This window comes from Cicer arietinum, chromosome 7 (assembly GCF_000331145.2).
Source record: "Cicer arietinum cultivar CDC Frontier isolate Library 1 chromosome 7, Cicar.CDCFrontier_v2.0, whole genome shotgun sequence".
NCBI classification, from domain to species: domain Eukaryota; kingdom Viridiplantae; phylum Streptophyta; class Magnoliopsida; order Fabales; family Fabaceae; genus Cicer; species Cicer arietinum.
Window position 1 is genome coordinate 3,800,619 of NC_021166.2, and position 21,562 is coordinate 3,822,180.

General features: G+C 28.6%; 3 protein-coding genes across 5 annotated transcripts; 2 read left to right on the forward strand and 1 right to left on the reverse strand.

Annotated features, from left to right (window-relative positions):
• Positions 1-6,094: 6,094 nt before the first annotated feature.
• LOC101504852 (auxin-responsive protein IAA31) lies at positions 6,095-7,358 on the forward strand. The gene is made up of 4 exons (XM_004508010.4): positions 6,095-6,435; positions 6,523-6,734; positions 6,830-6,926; positions 7,029-7,358. The coding sequence occupies exons 1-4, from the start codon at positions 6,215-6,217 to the stop codon at positions 7,081-7,083; spliced, it is 585 nt and encodes a 194-aa protein (XP_004508067.1). The 5' UTR covers positions 6,095-6,214; the 3' UTR covers positions 7,084-7,358.
• Positions 7,359-9,495: 2,137 nt separating this feature from the next.
• Positions 9,496-13,086, forward strand: LOC101505711 (chromatin structure-remodeling complex protein BSH). Of its 3 annotated transcripts, none has more exons than XM_073363692.1 (11): positions 9,496-9,654; positions 9,734-9,822; positions 9,892-9,986; positions 10,073-10,144; positions 10,405-10,452; positions 10,564-10,647; positions 11,062-11,100; positions 11,186-11,268; positions 11,392-11,454; positions 12,367-12,507; positions 12,794-13,086. In XM_073363692.1, exons 1-10 carry the CDS (start codon positions 9,605-9,607, stop codon positions 12,464-12,466), a joined length of 723 nt encoding a protein of 240 aa, XP_073219793.1. In that variant the 5' UTR covers positions 9,496-9,604; the 3' UTR covers positions 12,467-12,507; positions 12,794-13,086. The 3 variants fall into 3 exon arrangements, with proteins under 3 accessions (XP_073219793.1, XP_004508070.1, XP_027192798.1); XM_004508013.4 differs by having other exon boundaries at positions 12,367-12,462; positions 12,794-12,859; XM_027336997.2 differs by lacking the exon at positions 12,794-13,086 and having other exon boundaries at positions 12,367-12,630.
• Positions 13,087-14,544: 1,458 nt separating this feature from the next.
• Positions 14,545-15,480, reverse strand: LOC101505378 (uncharacterized). The gene is made up of 2 exons (XM_004508012.4): positions 15,216-15,480; positions 14,545-14,955 (listed from the first exon to the last, which is right to left on the reverse strand). Exons 1-2 carry the CDS (start codon positions 15,310-15,312, stop codon positions 14,822-14,824), a joined length of 231 nt encoding a protein of 76 aa, XP_004508069.1. The 5' UTR covers positions 15,313-15,480; the 3' UTR covers positions 14,545-14,821.
• Positions 15,481-21,562: the final 6,082 nt, after the last annotated feature.

Genomic DNA, 21,562 nt, shown 5'->3' on the forward strand with positions numbered 1-21,562 from the left:
TTGTTGTAATTCATTTTTTGGGAGGTATTCAATCTATGGATCAAATCTGTCATATTTTAGCCTATCTTTTGCCAATGTTGTCAATAATAATGATTTTTCTTTCCGCAATTTTATTTTATTTTTTAAAATCAAATTATTTGTTTTTGGATACTATACTCAACAAAATAATTAGTTAAATAAAATTACCTTAAATTATATGAAATAAAGTTAGAAAAAAAGAAAAAGGAGATAAATGAGATGTTTGGTTGATATAATCAAAGTAAAGATGTATAATTTGTTGAAACATTTTTGCTGGATAAAATAAATCTGTCTAGAATGAACGTAAGAGCTATCCCGCTTTTCAAATTAGAAAACTTCTTTTTCCAATTTGAATTTTTTTTTTAAATTTTCAAAAAAAAGTTCGGTTTAGTTAATTCGGAAGTATATTTTACACATTTGAATTAATCAATTTAAACGTATATTTTTGTGTATTTGAGAATATTAAGAAATAAGAGAAGAAACATCTTTATGGTAAATGTTTAGGAGTGACTTTTGTTAGGTATTAGTGTTCCCTGCTTTTATTTTCCTTTCTTGATTTCTTATTTTTTTCTTGGTTTTTTCCATTTGCAAACCAAAAAATTACAAGGTGCATTGGTTGTTTTTTTCACAAAAATACTTCTAATCAAATGGAAAGAATTAAGAGACTTTTTTTTTTTTTTTTGAAGAAACAAAATTAAAAGACTATTAACTTCTCTCATAATACTTGAAGAAATATTTTTAAAAGGGAATTTATATATTCATATTGTTGACATAATTAACGTGTTTGCATTGAAAAAAGAGTCTTATATAGAATAAATGTAGTAGTATAAATTAGATATAATAAGAGGAGTGCAGTCCAAATGAGTTGATTGAAATCTTTGTCGACGAAATAGTAAAATGTTGACACGAACTTAGCTAATCTCCATAAAAATACTCCATGCACGAAAATCAATATCCGAAAATTCATTGAAAGAAATTGGGCAGAGACAAACTAACATGGGTGTAGTCAAATGCTTAATTGCCACAAGACACGTACGTAGAGTTGAATTTAGGAAACAACATAGGCTTAATATTGGAGCAGAAGGAAGGAATGTTTGTATTTGCTGAAACTAATAATCACTTCTAATAAGATGTGTAAATTAAAATGCACAAAGGAAGAGAAAGATTTCAACAAGTGACCTTTATTGGGTTTCATAAAATTCTAAAGGTGGAAACCAATTAGGTGTGGAAATAAGACATTGTAGGTCACTTAGGGGAACATTTTAATTATATGTTAAGTAGTTGATCTTAAGGGCCAACACAAAGGTGAAACAATTGGTGCTCAATGCACGAGGCCCACTTCTTATGCTCTTGTAGTGTCTTCTTCTATGTCACTTTTTCAAAGAAAATAATACAAATAAAATCTACCATTCTATTTCAAAAACAAATTATAATTTACTTATGTAATAAGTGTGTGATTTTTGCCACTAGATTTTTTTATAAAAAAAAGTAAAGTAATTACAATTAATTTGATTAAAAATAATTAATTCAGTTTAAAATTAATTCGATTAATATTTTACAAAAAGTGAGGGAACATTTGCAAGAGATTTATAGAGAGAGAGAGGTGGTATATATGCTTAAGCTACACACAAAGTGCAATGTGACAAATAAATGATGAAGTAAATATAAATATATAAACCATAAAAGAAAAGGGGTATATGTCCAACAAAAGCAACATTGGGGGAACAAACTTTTATTTTACCCTTGTTTTTAACAAACCGAATCTTAAATATCTCTCTATCACTCCCCTTTTCTTGAGGAATAATTCTGTTTCCTGTAGCTTCTAACTCTCACCCTCTTTCTGGCTGTTTCATTTGATATGCAATTATACTATTAGTACATAGTATTCCATATTCATGTAATTACAACATAACATAATTGGAAGCACAAATAAAGTTTGGCAGTGTACGTACACAAATTAATTCACATCATCATAGTGCCATCTTCACATATATGTAAAGAAAAGCACTAAAAGGAAAAAAGTTTTAAAAAATGAAAAGAAGAAAGTTCAATCTGTGTATTACGTTACATTACATTCCCTATATAGGCCTTAGCTATAGGCAGCTAGAAATTTCATCTGCATGCCAGCATATGGGTTTGTCAGAATATAATCACTAGTTGCTATTGGCCCATGCTGCCAATACCATCTTTCATATCGATAAACACATGAAATCAAATCAATGTTGTTAGAACAATTATAGGGTAATTCAAATCTTTTGAATCAGTTTGAAAATAATATTTTTTATTTTTAAGAGGTCGCATCTTCGAAATGTAATTATTTATAATCTCAAATAAGTTTATATTTTAAGTTGGGACATATCAGGGAATTTTTTATAGAAAAAGGATATATATATATAATCTCAAATTTCAAATATTAACGTAATATAAATATGAGTAAAAAAATGTAAATTTTGTATTGAAAATAATAAATTTTAAATTTTTAAAGACGTGAAAATATACATTTGAATATATTGTTAATTGATTTTTTTATTTCTTAAAAAACATTTCAAAGATATTTATTATATTTGTCTATAAATATTTGTCGATAAAAAAATGATGTTAAGATAAGAATGATCATTTAATCCGTTGAACTTAAAAAATGGGTTAGTCCAATGAATTTAGTTGTGAATGATTTTTTTATAGTATTTAATTTTTAATTGAATCAGTTTAAACCAAATCCAACTGTAAATACTTAATTCAACCATATTTTTTTCTCTCAAAAATTAAAACTTATTTGTTTATTAATAATTAAATATTATTAGATCAACCGTAGTTAATGCTAGATTGTACTAAAGCTCAATTTCTTTGTAATGAGAGGAATAGATGATTGAACCGATAAAACCATGACCAAAATCAAATTGGTTAGCATATTTAATTACACAAAATTAAATAAAGTCTAAATAAGATAAATATGTAGTTAGATTTTATGTAAACTAGGACGGTTGATCGTGGACTGTAAATTTAAGGTTGACAGTTATGATAGAAGATGAGAATCAGAATTTTATTGCAAGCACATATGCCATGGACACATACAAATATATGTATGTTTGTTTATTTATAATTTAGAATTTATATTAGTAATTAATAAAGAGAAAGAGAGGCTTAGTAGTTGATTGCGTGTTTCTTAAAGTTGGAATCATGTCCTCACTTTAGAGATAAAGAGTTGTTTAGTTCAATTGAGAAAAGTGTGGTAAAGAGAATCATATATACCCAAACTTGCCCAAATAAGATGGTAAACTATTTCTCACTTTTCCAAGCTTCAAACTATAGGTACATTAATTTGGGGTTCCCCTTTACTTCCACTTGAGTTTCTTTTCCTTTTTTTCTCATCATATCATATGTTTGCCAGCTGATCATATACTTTTTGTGTGTAAATAAATGTCACTTTTCTTAACAACTTCATCATCTTCACGCCTTAACCTAATTTTATTAAAATAAATAATAACTCTCTTTAACATACATCTTAAGAACCCAAACATTGAAATAAATTCTTGGAAATTGAAAAAATTGAAATTTTCCAACTAAAAGTTCATTTTTATTTCATTTTTTGTTTTCTTAACAAGTAGCATGACCCTTTGTTAGTTAATAATCACAATTTGTTATAATAATAATAATAATAATAATAATAATAATAATAATAATAATAATAATAATAATAATACATTAAATCTATTTGATTTATACATATTTTTCTTGTTGTTATATAAAGTATATCTTCAGCTGAAATTCAATTGGATAATATTCCTTCGAGGTTTAGAACCATTGAAAAGATTAACATCTCTAGATAAATACTTTCATACACACTGGTCAATAATCAAACTAACGACCACATGTTTAAATTTATACATGTATCCAAAAGATCTTAATTAGCATAGTAAACTTAATTATGTGCCTATATATTGGTCCCCTGGTGTTGGATATAAGTTGGAGGACTCATACCTTAAGATAACCACATGGCCTTAATTTGTCGGATTAACTAAAATCTTTAATGATGGATATTTGAATGGCTCCATGGACCGTGGTTTGTTTGATTGACGTACATAAGGAGCCTCAGTCTAGATATATAAATTATATAAAATATTTTTTAATCAAACGAAATTAAGATTTGATCATCTACTATAGTAGTGCATGGTCCAATTTTTGTTAATATGTCTCTTAAAAAGGAAAGAAACAAAAGGTTAAAGTGTCCAACTCCATAATTTTACAATATAGACATGATGATAATTAAAGGTAGAAACATATAACAACATAGAGAAGGAAAATTGTCTACTCTGCAAATTTTAAAGAGGACTGTGACTTTAAATCATGTTTCTTTGTCTCTATATTTATTTTTTATCTTGATTCCATATTTGATCCTTAGAATAGAGCCCCACCCCACACGTTTGATCTATTGAATAATAAATTTATTTCGTGCTCCTACAACATACTTATAGCTTACTTGTTGGCATTGATTGCTATCAATTAAATTTATTTTATTTGTATAGTTTTTTTAAGTACACAAGGCTATCGAATGTCTATGAAACATTTTTTAAAATTTAGGATAGAGTGGTAATTTCTTAGATCTATTTTTTTTAATTATATTTTAGAATAGAGTGTTAGTTTATAAGTAGTCTGCAAGTTTGAATATGTTACAATATTTATAAAATTTAAGAATAATTTGACAACTATATACAAACTACAAATTGTGAAGATTTTTCAAAAAGGTATGAATTTTACTCTAATTAAAAACAACATTTTCATCATATATAGTTGGTACCCTCCTATCTAATGAATTATTTTTTATCTGAAAAATTACACCACTTCACAAACAATGAAAAAAGTGAAACTCGAAATGCATAATCAACTTTATAAAAATATTCTCAATTATAAGTTACACTAAAGTACTCTATATGATAGTATAAAAGAGAGGAAAAATTGTGAAAAGTATAATTTTGGTTAAGAAAAGAGAAAATAACAAACTCTTGCAGTGGTGTCCATGAATAAATATTGAAGTACATCTATGAATTAATGTTTAGCTGGAATAAATGCATCCAAGTTTACTAGAAAAGGCTGAACATCATAGTTACTCCAAGTTTCCAAAATGGGTTTGGTGATAGTATGAATGAAGCTGTCAATTTAATTATTTTCTACTTAAATTGGTTTGAGGAGTTGGGGTGGGTACTCAATCCAAGACTCAATTCAATGACCCATAACACATAGTCTCCATCATTCTCTTCCAACACCTCTGCTCTGGCATTGAACTTTTGTTCATTTTGGTTCAACCTATTCATTCATCCTACTTTTTCCATTAACAAATAAGGATATACCTAAAATGGCCCAACAAACAAATTTAATTACATACTTAAACTTTTTCTATTTATAAATTGTTCTTTTGTAACAAATTATAGTGGACAATATTATTGTCATGTCTAGCAAAACTGTTTTGTTTTCTACACATCATAAAATTATAGTATATAGTTTAAATGAACTTTTCACTTCCCATGATATGTTTGCTTGGTATATCATTTTTTTATAGAAATTAAATAATTTCTACACAACAAAGAAACAATGTTTTGTAGTGTAATATTTTAGAGACACCCCAAGTAGACATAGAAAATGAACCACTAAATTCTACAATGGATTATTATAATAGTATTGAAAAGAGGGTTTTTTTAAATTATTATATACATGGTGTGCATGACTATGGCGAGTCACATAAATTTAAATTAGTAGATAACAATTTAAAACTATATGCAAGCTAATGAGCCAAATTTGTATCCCTAATTTAATTGAACATATATATTTGAAGACATGATGTCCTCCCAATAATGAAGTGAAGAAGGCAGAGTTGATTTAAGGTTCTAAAATTAAAATAAGCAAGAAATAAAAAGGGGTGGTAGATCATTAAGTGTTGATTAAAATAATAAAGATTTATAAGTTCCAACCAACCAACCAAAACTTAAAAAATAGTAATTAATTGAAAACCGTGTAACTTAGGCCTTGTGGACATGTCGCCCACCCTCATGGCAAATCAAAACCAATGAGAGACTCTTTCTCTATCTCTCTCACTTGCCTTTGCTTTTGCTTTTCTTTCTCTCTCTTTTCTAATATATATATATATATATAAGACTAAGGAGCCTAAGGTGACGGCTTTTGTTTTGAGCATTGATTGAGAGATATGGGAACATTAGAACAACAAATTGATGCTTATCAAACCCAATCATCTTCATCTTCTTCTTCTTCAATTGATAGTAATAACTATCCTTCATCACTCTGCCTCTCAACTCTATGTAGAAAAAGAACTGATAATTTGAGCACTGACCTTAGACTTGGTCTAAGCATCTCTCCTCCTTCTTCTTCTCATCAATCTCAATTACCATTCATTTCAACAACACCAAGGTATATATATATGTATATATATATACACCATTTATGATATCATAATTGTAATAATATTAACATCTTAATGTTATGTTTTTTTCTTAGGGAGGAAGCATTTGACTGGCCACCAATTAAATCCACATTGAGGACCACATTGGTTGAGAAACAAAGCAATTTTCAGAGTCAAAAACCTTCTTTATTTGTCAAAGTTTATATGGAAGGCATTCCAATTGGTAGAAAATTAAATTTGTTGGCACATCATAGCTATGATGGACTTGTAAAAGCTCTTTGTCATATGTTTAGGACCATTATTCTCTGTAAGCATATTCAAATTAACCTTCATAACAAACATTTCCTTCTTTTGGACCTTATCACCATATATTAATAATTATATATTCTTTTTTTCTTTTAGGTCCTAACTCTCAACCACTTAATCCTCGGAATTTTCATGTCTTAACTTATGAGGATCAAGAAGGGGACTGGATGATGGTTGGAGATGTGCCTTGGGAGTAAGTGATATTATAATATATGCCTCTAATTAAATTTTTATACTTTTTTTTCTTCTTATAAATACATTTTCATTATTTGAACAGTTTATGAAATTAATGCAGGATGTTCTTGTCCAGTGTGAAGAGGCTGAAGATCACAAGAGCTAACAGCTGCTAGTTAATTTACTAATCAAGCACGTGTTTCTCCTCAATTTTCACTGTTCATAAATTTTTGTTCTAATTGTTAATTAGCGGGGTGGGTGAAATCATAGAAATTCCACATGAAAATCTGGCTTCAATGATTATCATTTATTATATATGATTGCTATATACACCACAAAAATTTAAATGTATAGCTTCTCACCTAGTTGTCAATTTAGTGAATAGCTAGCTAGCTATAGTGTTAATTAATTATTCTCTCTGTTTAATTTTATGATGATATCTTTTAATTTAGTTTCCAGCTTGTTTTGGAACTAGCTTAATTTGTAGTCATTAATTTGGTATGTTGAATTGCATCTCTCTTTGATCAATCTTACATACAAATACAATGCTTATCTATATTGTTTTTTGTTGTCTCTTTTTTATGATGGAATGCACTACATTATTTCAAGCCTATGATACAACTAGCTCAATTTGGTATAATGCAGCTTGTCTCATTTTCATGGATCTTACCTACAAGTTGAAGTACTAAATACTCAAAATTTAACAAAGCTAGTAGTGAAACATTGAAAAGTAGCTACAATATTTTTCATATCAGAAAAAGAATAAAGAAAAGCAGCTACAATTTTTCTAATTAATTTCCCTAGGTGTGCCTTTTTTTGCTGTCTCTACTTTGATGTGCTTCACTTTTGTTGGGTACAGTACAACATAATGGCCATGGACACCACACCCCTCGTGTCAACAACAGTGGTTTTGCTTTCATTTCTCATAAATTTTCTTCTAATTTTACCTATTATTCAAATTATTTAATTACATTTTTTTTTTCTCTTTTTCTTCACTCAAGTAATTGTATTTTTTAAATAATGGTATAAAATTTCATAACTTCAATTAACTTTTTGACAAATTAAGTGATTATACATGTATATATCACATTGATTAACTTTTTAAAACTCATACTCAATCTAATAAGTTGAGTTTGATTGGTTGAGACTTTAATAAGAAAAAAAAATCTAAATCAAATTAATTGATTTGGATAAAATCTTTGGATTCTTCTAAGGTTTTGGTTCTTATTCCTCTAGTTAAATTAAGAATTAAGAAAATAAATTGAAAATAAATTTCGTCCCGCAAAAATAACTTGTTTTGTGAGTTAAAACATATTAAGGAAGTTTTGAGTAAGAGATCTTAAGTTTGAACTTAGATACTAACACAATCTAACTAATTATTAATATTTGTTTGTAAAAATAAAACCATAGAAAAATAGTAGACAATTAGACAAAATGGTAAGTCGGCCTAGCAAAAATAATTTAAAAATATATTTGTCTCTACTAGAATGAGTTGAATAAATTAGTGGTACATATTATTACCAATAATTAATTATATATGTATGTAATATGAATCATTAATTTATTTTTAAACAATTGATATTACTCACTCTAGATGAGTTTAATTCTTAAAAAGAAAAGAAGTAATACACAATATTAATATAAATTGTTAATAAAATAAAAATGAGGAGAACCATCTCACCTCTTGAGATGTGCAAGAGGTGCACCGCATAGAGTCCAAATATTTAGTGGCATATATTTAGCATGCATTTAAATAAATATACATATATAAGGTGAAAATCATATGACTTAAATAATAACTCTATTTAATAATATATTATAAACAATAAGTTTTACTAATCTAACTGTCAAATAAAATTTTTTATTTGAGTTTCTATAAACTTATTTAAAATTAAATGATTTAAATTAACGTAAAATAAACTTTTAAAAAAATACAAGTATATAGTTAGATTAAATAGCTACAAATTTTAAATTTACATAAAATTTTTGTATGTTTGAACGTTAATATATTATGTTAATAATCAATCGTTTACTAAACAAAATAATTTACTTTAAAATTACTCTTAAAAGAAAAAAATTTCTACCGTTATATATATATATATATATATATATATATATATATATCTATATATATATATATATATATATATATATATATATATATATATATATAATTAGAACACTAAATTTATATGACTCGTTAAAGACACATAAAAATGACTAATAGTTTAATTAACATGTATTCATAGTATAAAAGAATTTATATTTTTAATTCCATTACAATCAATAATGAGTATAACTTTAGAGATAATTATATAAAAGTTGAATATTTTTATAAATTTAACAGTTATAATTAACTAAAAGTGTAAATTTTGTTTTATGCTAACTGAATATATGAATTAAGTTGATGTCCAAAAATGTAGCAAAGTACGAAAAAACTGCATTTTTATTTAATTGTATACTCGAAAGTGAAGGTGGGGGTGAGAAAAGAATGAAGTCATATAATCTCAAATTGGGCTGGGCTTGGGTTATTGAAAATCTGAACCCACCCCACAATGAAATGGGTTAACCGAACATTTTGGCAACCATTTAAAGAAGAAAAAAGAGGGGGTTTAATAGTAAAAACGGAGGTAGTGGCGGGCGCGGTGGTAAGGAGGGGGAATTGGCAGTTGGAAGAAGAATAGTGAATATTTGAAGATGAAAACCCCTGTTTCCGGTTTCTACAAAAATCCCGTCAAGTTCAGGATGTAAGTTACCTTTAACTCACTCCAATTTCTTTCTTTCTTTCTCTAATGAATGAATGAATGAGTAATGAGAAACGCACAGGCCAACTTCGGAAAACCTTGTACCCCTTCGACTTGACATCGAAATCGACGGCCACAGATACAAGGATGCTTTCACTTGGAACCCTTCTGGTAACTCTTCTTTTTTCTTTTCTTTTTTTTTTAATAACTATTCTAATTTCACTTAATCATTCATTTTAGATCCTGATTCTGAGGTTGTGGTCTTTGCTAAAAGAACTGTTAAAGACTTGAAGCTACCTCCTCCTTTTGTTACTCAAATTGCTCAATCCATTCAAGTTCTCTTCTTTTCCCTCTTATCATTTTCCTTGCATTTCACTTCTTTTTTTTATTATCTTATTTGCTTCTCCTTTCTCTCTATCAGTCACAGCTAGCTGAATTTCGATCCTATGACGGCCAAGATATGTATGCTGGAGAGAAGATTGTTCCCATCAAGGTCTCTCTCTCTCTCTCTCTCTCTCTCTATCTATCTCTTTACCATACTGGAATTTTAACTAATTACTAGTCTTATGCTATTTACTACAAACTACTGTTAAATAGCAGCTATTCTAGTGCCACATTGTACTCTTATGTAATTTTCGAAATTAGAGGGTAGGACTGTAGTTTAAGCATCTCTCCAGGGAGATGCGTGTAATATACCTGTCATTGAATTGAATATTTGCCTATTGATAAAACTGCTTTCTTTCTCTTTTACAGCTTGATCTTCGTGTAAATCATACTCTTGTAAAAGACCAGTTTTTATGGGTAAGGTTGGAGCATGGACATTGTGTTATAAGATTAGAACTGTTATCTTCGGATTTGCTGCACCTTTTTTGTCGGTTCAGTTTTTATGTGTCTAAAATTGTTAAATTCTAGGATTTAAACAACTTTGATAGTGATCCTGAAGAGTTTGCAAGAACCTTCTGCAAAGACATGGGCATTGAGGATCCTGAGGTTGGAGTAAGTATATCCAATTATTGCATATAATAAGTTAATTTGTTTTACTTCCTTGTATTTGTAACAGTACTCATTATGATGGAATAGTGTTGAAACTTGAAATTGCCTGCTCTACTGCAAGAAAGGCCATGAAAAAAGGATGAGTGAAATCTCAAGTTAATCCCACTTTATGTTATTTTCTATTATCTTTTTATTTTACTTGGGAACATAATATGATTTCAGTAGTTGGAAAAATTACATTGTCAATGCCTTTTTGTCTGTTTAAACTTTAAACAATATGTTGTGTTAATATAGGAATATGTTTTCATCCATGAAATTCACTCCCATCCCTCCCCCTTTCTCTCCCACATGCATAAACACCCAAACCTTCTTGAAATTTGAAAAATACTAAACACAAAAAATGCTACTGTTTTGCAGCCAGCTATTGCCTTTGCCATCAGAGAACAGCTTTATGAGGTCATTGATTCGGTTGATCGGTTAATATATCATGTCAATGTGTCATATATATGGTTCATCTACCAACGCCTTCATTCATTTTCAGATTGCAATTCAAAGCGTGGTTTCAGCAAGAGAAAGCAGATTAAGTAAGAAGGGTCGTCGAGGGGCTGACTTTACTCCAGTCAGGTTTTTCATACACTTCTATCTTAGTTCAGCTGATGTGATGAATGCATTTTTTATTATAAATTCAGAGTGTATATGTGTCGCTAATAAAATATTTAATTGCTATCTCATCTATGATTTTGACAGTAAAGGAGGTGCTGTAGCAGTGGACTTGGTCAAGTTATTTGGTATCAAATCTAGTGTTGTTCGGTAAGTGTGTTTCATAATTTTTTTTGCTGTTAGCTGAAATCCAACGATTTGCTACTGAACATTTATATCATCATCTTGGACTGCTTGTAGTCGTAGTCGAAGTGCTTATGCAGTTAACATTTTTCTTGATATGGTATAATGTGAAAGTTTCTCTATTATTGTAGTTGTTTAATTTGAAATAATCCCTCCGTCTCACAATAAGTTACTTTAGCAAAACAAAATTATATCATCATCTTGCACTGCTTGTAGTCGTAGTCATAGTGCTTACGCAGTTAACATTCTTCTTGATATGGCATAATGTGAGTTTCTCTACTAATGTAGGTTTTTTAACATTAAGTACTCTCTCCAATAAGTGTTACTTTAGCAAAACAATTACTTCAACGTGAGATTCATTCTCTTATTAATACTATGTAAATTATACCCAAAATATTATATTCCACTTGCAGTTATGATAGTGGGAAACATATTAATCATTTATAAGGATAATTCGGTAAAATTATTATTTTCTCCCTCTTATTTATAGTCATTTCTAAATGTGTGAAATGAACAAAAACGACACTCATTGTAAGACGGGTGGCATAATATGACTTGAATGTTTGTGGCTCTATGCAGTTAAGAACAAAAAAAAAACTGTTGATGTCAATTACGAAGTAAAGCAGCTGAAAAAATGGTGAACTAGAATAAAAGAATTGGAGATAGACAATGGAGTAAAATTCCTTTAGACTTAGCTATGTTTACATTTGTGAACCTATAAATTTCTGTTAGTCAGTTCTTTATTAAACTAATTTGCTGATTTAGATAAGGACCCCTGTTCAAATTATATGCTTGTAGTTTATTTTATTTTCTAGGTTTACTTGTAAAGTTCAAAATGAGAACATCATATGATTTGGCTGTTTTGTTTGAATGCCTCAGGAAAAGAAAGGAGTGGGACGTATATGAACCCATTGTGGATCTTCTATCTAATGAGGAAGTTGATGTCCTTGAAGCAAAGGAAGAGAAAAATTTCAGGTGAATTGGCCATTGGTCAACCACACCTTATCAGATAGTTCAATAGTGCGTATATGTTTAATGTTTTAGTTTGAGTTATTAACATGTATACTAGTTAGTTTTATAGAACCAGTAATGAATCAATGGTTCAGTATATTGTTGCTATCAATATCATTTGCTTTTTGTACTGTTTCTTCTCTTATATCTTCTGTAAAAACAAACAACTTTAAGCATATGGATCATTGTTTCATCAAAATTGAAGGAATCTCAACTCTTAAATTCGTCTTAACTTGGTGAAAGATATACGAAAAATGGTTATAGTTCTGAACAGTGAAATATGAACTTGTTGCAGGGGGTCCATATCAAATAATATTTAGTCGAACCAAGCCAAGGAATATAAACTGTAAATGGATTTATTCACCAACATGAGTTACCTCTAACTGGAAGAGGTTAGTCTCTAGTCTCTCACATCGCGACATACTTATATTTGTATTTCCTCGGGGAGTTGTGTCTACATGTAGTACGTGACATCTCAAACAGAATTATCATGGATTCTTTACAAGTCAAATCTAGTTTGAAAGAATGTCTCTCCTTGAAGTATGCTATTGAATTAAAGGGAATGCTATCTTTATTTATTTATGAAAATCCACGCGTATCCTCATATCTCATTAAAAAATCCGTATTAGCTACTAAGTCCAAAAGTGTATTTATTTATGACGTCCAACGAAGACTACTATTCCTAATTTTTTTTAGCGACTACTGTAGCTGTGTTTAAGCACTCACCTAAAAAAAATCACCAAATCTATGTGAAAATCCGTGAAATAATCTAAAATGCCAATGAGCAAAAGAAAGAAAATAACGTGAGTTTGACGTGTCTAATTTAGGTAATTGTTTTCTGTATGGTCAATAGTCTACATGTTTGCATGGCAATTTTTTTCGGATGGATGATAAATTTTGTTAAACTACTTATTAATTCACCAGTAATTACTCAAAATGATTCCTATTTTTTTACACTTGAATTAATCCAATCTATTGTTTTATATATATTTTAAAATGGTCTGACTTACACCATACCGATCAAGGTAGTTTTTCTGTCAGTTTGCGTCACTTGATAGACTTAACCATTCTGATGTGTGTTGTTTTCTGCTTCGTTGGCACACACCTCATTGCGCATGTTAGTGTCACGATGGATCTCTATCATATGCTTAATGTAAGGGATCCTTTTAGGAGAACTCCCAATATCCATTTTCTTACTTTGATTCTCTTCTATTGATGTGTTCTTTAAGCTTTCTCTCTTATTTCACTTACTACCGTATACTGATTTAAAATGGCTTTTTTTTTTTACCTTTAAAAAAAAAACAAGATAGAAACAAAAGACAACTAAGGTCTAATGGTGACAAAATCTAAAGCACCCACCAGGAGTTGGGAAGGACATTGGTTCCAAATCTTAATGGGAGTTCCCTAAAATGCCCGTATTTAGCTAACCAATTAGTATAGTCACGAAGGAGAGAGATTTAAAGGATATCTTAACACGTGTCTTTGGGACACTTTTTGGGATACTTGTTAAAAATTTAAATATAGAAAAAAATTATTAAAAATTGTGTAATTTAAACTTTGAAATCGTAAAAATTAAAAAATTTCTTTTTGTATTCTTAGCAGGTGTCTGTTAGCATTTAATTCAATTGAAGGAAATATCTAATAGGATAATTTAGTCTATAATTTATCAGTAGTTGAGAGTCTAGTCAATAATGACGTTCACATATCCCAATCTCAAGTTAAGATCAGGCCATTCAAGATTGCAAGCAATTCAACTTGCAAACAAGTGGCAATCTCGTTATATCCTAAAAAGCCAAGTAACCATAAACGATTACAATTACACAAAACATCATAATCAAATTTATCATGATTATTGAAAGATCTCCCATCGAACATTCTCAGCCATACAAAATAGGAGTAACTAAAAATATCTTACTTTTTGTTTTCTTTTTTATTTTCTTTTTACTTTCTTTTCCCAACTTTCCCTTAGGAAAGCAAACACAAAGTCAAAGAGAACCACACATTTACAAAAGGGGAAAATTAAACAAAATTGAACTATATCAGATATGAAAGCCAAAAGAATATACCTTTCAATAAAAATCTCACCATGATTTTGTTTCATAAATCACAGGGATTCCCAACAAGTTACAAACTAAAACCGCCACCTTAATTCTTGGTCAAAGAAAAAGGGGCACTCATTCAAACTTGTACTACACATCAATATCTTAATTTCCATTACAGATTCAAAAGCTATGAGCAGCCATTAACTATATATGAATTTAACATTAATTAGCATATAAAAAACATTCGCTAATTTTTGTTTGTGGATGGAATTGGTTAAAATTCATGTTGAAGAAGTTATGTTACAGTCTGTTGATGTGGCTTTGGACCTATCCAGAATTGACCACATAACTTGAACATCTTCATATCCACATGCCATCACTTCACCATGTAGATCCATTACACGCCTCTCTTGCTCTACAATGCAAAAATTGAATTACACACACATAAATATAAACCCATATAAAAATACAATTAATTAAAATAACACTGATGGTTATTTTATAATAGGAGTTTGGTTTGAACGATATTTCTTGAGATTACAAGATCAAGTTATAACCATTGAGCTGACAACTCATGAACAACCGACAAAATCATTATAATACAAGTGTTTTATTTCTATTTATATGAAAAGTAAAAAAAAAAAAAAAAAACATCAAGATAGTGGTAGTACACACCTGTTTGAGACTTCTTAAGATCCCTTGGTGGTTGCTGGTTAAAGAAAGTACAAGCTTTTTTGAATGGTGTTGTGATGGTTTTCTTCCAAGAAGCCATTTGGGTTTAACTGAATTGGTAGTTGACACAAGAAAAGGTCTTTGAATATGCTGCTTACCTTATCTTTGCAATGAATGTATTCTCTCTAGGGCTTTTATATAATATAATAAAAGTGGGAGGAAGAGGAACACAGACAGAGAGAGGCAAGATCCGTGAGATGAGGCTACTGATGATGGAAGGAACATCACTCCTTTTTATTGACTTCTCTTATCTCTCTCATCAAACCTAAAGGGCTGAACCCAAGCACATGCTACATCACCTTACACGTGAAGATCTTTTCCATTGGATTTTACTATTATTTTATTCAATTAATGGAGACTCAGTGGACCCTTTTTGCTTAATAAGTTAAACTTTAGCCTTTTCATTTGAAGCTACTACTATGCTATAATGTTTTATGTAACCTATGTTTTTTTGTTTTTTTTTTTTTTTTTAATTTACCTTCAATGCACTGCTTGTCCTTCCTTAACCTTTATTGTTTCATCAATCACCCCACTTGTTTTTCTTTTGACACGTTTCTAGGGGCAAGACTACATCAGTAGATAGATAAGCTCGAATTTAAAATTGTCTTGTTTGCTATTTAATTTTATCTCTTTGGGGAAAACAATGTTACTTACTGTGATAATGTGAAGGGAGGGACCCTAATGCAGAACTGTAAATTCTGAGCACTTGCAAATTGTAATGGGTAGGGCAGTCGACAAAGAATTGTTTGGCTTTGCAGTGATGTAAATTGATTTTAATGATTTAATTAATGTTGGATGAAGGTGTTAAAATTGATTTTAGTTGTATACAATTTATTTAGGTATATTTACATGTTTTTTAGTAAAATTGATTTAATTTTTAGAATTAATTCTAATTTAAAATTGAATTTTTTATTTTTTTATTCAACTAATTTTTACATAAACATAAACTGATTTCACTTCAATCTATCTTTAGGTAGAATCAATTTTACAGTCAAGTTATTCAAATGATTTATTTTTAAATAGATTCACACAAAAATAAATTAAACAATTAATTTACAAACGCTTTAAATTTTAATTCAGATTAATGATACAACTCTAAAATGAATTTAACTTCATAAAAAATTGAAATGAAATCTACACTAGTTACCCACTCCGTGGCATGCGATAGTGATGAGATATGGGGAATGGAAGTGGAAACGTGGAAGATGGAAAACAACACAAGGAAACAGTAGTTACCCCTTTGTGTTGTGGGGTCTTTGGCACTTCATTTTCAGCTCCATCATCTTAGCACCCAATTTTGACATTAAGAGTGCCTATACTTCACCTATGGGAATTTAGTCTTAAAACTCATCATAATTTTTCACTAGTATGAACCTGCATAGTATCAATACTTTTTATTAAATGTGAACACTAGTGTGACGGTGCCGTTGATTCTAATTTCTAATCATGGGTTGACAAAGGCGTAGCCAATTTAAATAATGCTATAGTACTCGATTGTTGACTTCCCAATGCAGCTTAATTTTGGTTTGAAAATTAATCTCCCTTCCCTGCAAAGTGTGTCTGGTCAATTGCTTCCAACAACATATATAAAAATTACTAATAGTGTAAATCAGCATTATGGTTACATCGAAAGCAACATATATTGAGAGATGAAATATGGCCTTATCTTTGGGAATCTGGAAATCCATAAAAATGTAATCTTATGACACTGACCTTTTTCTAATTATTTGCATTAATTCGTTGTTTAGTCTTTCTTTCTTTTTTTTTTTTTTTTTTTTTTCAAGTAGAGGCAAAATGACTAATGAATAATTTAATGGAGAAAAATCATTAGGGTATACTGTGTCGTATATAAGACATCGGTCGAATCGTTGTCTCAATTTTAAAGATGATAAATATTTTATTATTGTTAAAATTTTAAATGATATTTGATTATTAATTTATGGTGATTTATTGTGGCATCAGCCATTAAAAACATGTAGAAATATTTTTTTATATGATTTAATATATATATATATATTTATATAAATTTAGTTATTAATGGAGAGAAAATGACCATGAATTTAAGAGTATTACGATGTAGATGCCATTTGATCTTATTACAAATACTTGTTATTTTCATTTTCAATTACGTAATTAATCTATTTAGACTTTGTTTATTCCCTTTCACATGCAATCCAATGATCTTTCATGTGACTAAAACAGTGACAACTGAATAGTGAAAATTATTGGTGGGATGATTATTGATTTATAACAGCTTTCCCCCTAAAAATTAAAAGCAGTTGATTAAGAAACAGTTGTGAGATGATTGGTGGATGAGGTTTTGATCACATGTACATGTACTAGACATACTGCATGTTTGGTCTTGAAATGGTCGGCCTTACTTTAATTTCCTCTATTTAATCATGCTTACATCCACTTATTTTGGTGAATGCATGTTTCTATCTTTGTCACATAGTTTGAGATTAATCTCCTTATTGATACCAACCGTTTGATCATCACATTTTTAATTAATTAGCTATTAATGCAACACAACCATATTGGTTACCATGTTAATTAATTGAACAAATAAATAGCTTGTATTAACTACGATCTAAAGATGGACCCAAACATTGTGAAAATGGGTCAAAGAAAAGGAATGGGGTCCGAAAAGAAGCATGAGTGATGAGGAACCCGTACAACTACAATGTTAATTTCATGTATAAAGAGAGACACAATGCCCCAATCACAACCAAAGCTCAATAATACACGCTTTACATGTCTATAACATTATTTATTTCATGCTTCCCCTTTTCTCTATAAATAAAATATCTGGGTCGCAGTCGCACGGCATCATTATGTCTCTCTTGTCTCTTAGGGAAGGGGAATAGTGGATCACGTTTTTTTAGTGTTTTTTTTTAAATGTAATAATATAATTACCACAAAAAATTTATCAAATTTGAATTGAGATTTGAAGTTCATCGTAATAATATTAATGGAATTAAAACTTAAAAACAATGATAAGTTTTTTTATTCATTTTCATCATTAATATTGTGAATAATTTCATTTTATTTTTTTATCGGAATAAATAAATAACTAGTAAATAAAACTAGTAGTACTTTAATCTATTCATGAAAGTGTTTGGGCACTATATTTTTAGTCTTGGAAGTTAGAAGTAGGACTTTTGTATATATATATATATATATATATATCTCTTTTTTAAATAATTTTTTTTAATTGTTCTACTTTGAAAATAATTTTCTCAAATGTTTTATTTATTTTTTCAATGGAAGATCGTTCTTTGGAGAAGCGACCACCTGAAAACTAATTTTTTAAAATTCAATAGAAGTTCGTTTTCTCGTGGTAATGTTCCTCCAAATATACTATTAAAAGTTAAGATTTAGGTATTATATTTTATTCATTTTTACATTATTGAAAGTTGTGATCCGGTAAAAAAATCAGTGAAATAAACAAACGTGAAAGTTGAATGAGTAATCGCTTCAAATTTTGGAATGAATAATTTTTGGGTTTAAACCCGTGCTAATGAAGTCTGTTCTGAATGTGGGCTTAGCCCGCATGAGCTGAATGTACATAATAAGCCTGTTTGTTACAACTATTTTAAAAAATAATTATTTAGTATTATATTTTTTTGTTATAATTTAAAAAAATATAAATAAAACTTTACATAAAAATTAATTTAAATAGTTTATCACAAATATAATTTTAAGAATTTTATTCTATTTACTAACTTTTTTTGAAAAATAAAATTTAAAAAATGATTAAAATAAGAAGTCACTTTAATCAACTATTCAAAAAATTATTTTTGAAAGATTCATTTTTTTTTTATAAAAAATATGATTTTTTTTATTATATTAAAATCTTTAATAACAAATATTTAAGTTATTTCTAAAATTATTTTTTTAATCCGTAACAAATAAGTTTAAAATAATTTTTATTTTTTTAAGTTATCATAAAAATCATATTTAAAAATAAAAATTTGTAGATGTTGGGGAATTTAAAGCTTATTTTGAACTGTATTTGTGTAATCTTAAACTCTATTGAAAAATAAATATTTTTAATACATATTAAGAAAAATGCTAAATGAATAATCCCTTTTCTTTCTTTTACTCAACAACCTTTTCTTATTTCCATTTAAAAAGATAATTAAGAAAAATTATACTAGGGAAGACATACCTTAGAACAAAACTATTGTAAACCACCAACAACATTGATAATTTACTATGGCATTTAGGTATAATCTCTATAATTAAACTCAAGTTACATCTGTGTTGATAAAAAAAAAAAAAAAAAAAAAAAAAAAAAAAAAAAAAAAAAAAAAAACCCAAGTTACATCTTTGTTTAAAAAAAAAAAAAAAAAAAAAAAAAAAAAACTCAAGTCACAATTGATATAAACGATAAATTCAATCACCTATCTCAATTTTTTTTATCGGTATCTTGTTGGCTACACATGTATTTTTAAATTCACATAAAAATTTAAATAATATTGAAATATGTAATATTTTTCTTTTAAAAACAACTAATTAATAGTTGAGATTAGATGAATAAAAAGATTACGTACAAAGAAACGTTATTTTTGAAATAAAATAGTTTGATAGTATACAAAAATGAGGTTTGAGGAGAAAATAGAGTACATTTTGCTGGAAAAAAATAAAATAAAAGTAATTCGTAATTTTTGAATTATAAAAATAAATGAATAAAAAGGTTAAATAATTGCTAGACAGGATAGAACAGAACATGTGAAATTGTGAATATTGTTCTCTATTTGTTGTTTGTTAAAATAGAACAGGATAAGACAAAACATAAAGAAAAAATAGGACATTTTAGTTTCACTTAAAAGGATGAAACTGGAGATATAAAGCAGAACAAGTTATATTCCTTTTTTTCTTTTCTGTTCATGTGCCAAACAATTTCATAATAAGGGCTACAATAGTAAAATTCTATTTGATAGTATAGGAATGGATTAGTGAACAGTAATAGTACTCAAAACACTTTTTGTGTCTCACCAAAATAACCAAATGCATTTCTTCCTTCCCAATAACTGTTCCTTCCTTTTAGTTTTATTCTTTTTGATTCCACATTTTTGTTAGTTTAGGGGTTGAATCACTTTTGTGGTGCTTACATTGTTTAGACTAGTTATGAGTAGGACCCCATAAGCATTTGGTTCCTCTGCCATTCAAATTGGATGAATGATAGAGGTTGTTGTGCCCTTTCCATCTTTTATTCACCGCACCTCATTTTAGTGTATCTTTTATTTTACGGTGTAAATTAATTTAAAATTAATTGAATGTAAAATAATTTATGTAATAGTAAGTTGGACCATAAATTTAAACGTAAAAATATAGTAAATGCAAACGCATCAAATTTTAAGTGTAAAGTTGAATTAATTTTTTTAGGTAATCAATTTTACTTAAGGATATCTAAAATGTCTAATCAATTTTACCTCATCTAAAAGTGAAACCAACCATTCATGAAAAATCAAACAGTTACAAAAGCAATCTCAGTTCAAAAGAATAAAGATTTAGAAACACATAATGTTAAAATACAGAATTCGGTCAATCACACTTATGCCTTCAATTGTAGAATGACTATCATTTCTTTCAATTATGATTCAAGATTATAGTTTACAATATACAACTAGTATTTAAATACTTCGGTCTAGATTATAATATTATCTTTGTGTTGTACCGCTCGAGAAACTAGGTGACTTATCAAAATACTATAAGTTATATCCAATACAAACACCTTTGGTGGATTATCCTTCTCAAAAGTATAAGAAAAAACTAAGCTATTTATCTAAAATATTGTTGGTAACATTATAAAATTGAGAATACTTGTTGGTTTGAAATATGATTATATGAATATATATGTGATATAAGTTGAAGCTTTTGAGGACTGACTAAAGGATACATGATATGAGACAAAGTAGTTTAGACAAGTTTCTTTCCACCAAAGTGTTTACTTGATGTTCCAGATGCCATATAATTGGAGTTGGAAATAAATCCTACTAGAGTAAAATAATAGTTGTGAATGTGTGGTATAATTGAGTGGCATTGAAAGTAAATGAGAAATATATTGTCATATAAAGGAAAGATTACATGATGATTACATTTGAGGAAGCAAGTGCAACTAAGAAGAAGATTACATGATGATTACATTTGATTAAGAAGAAGATTAGTGAATCAAGATGCAATTTGTTGCTGAGAATCAGTGGCTCGTGAGGCATAGAATCTAGCGATGAAAGCCGACGCTTTTCGATCAATACCGGGCTCGGCAACCCAACGAGCTCTGTCTT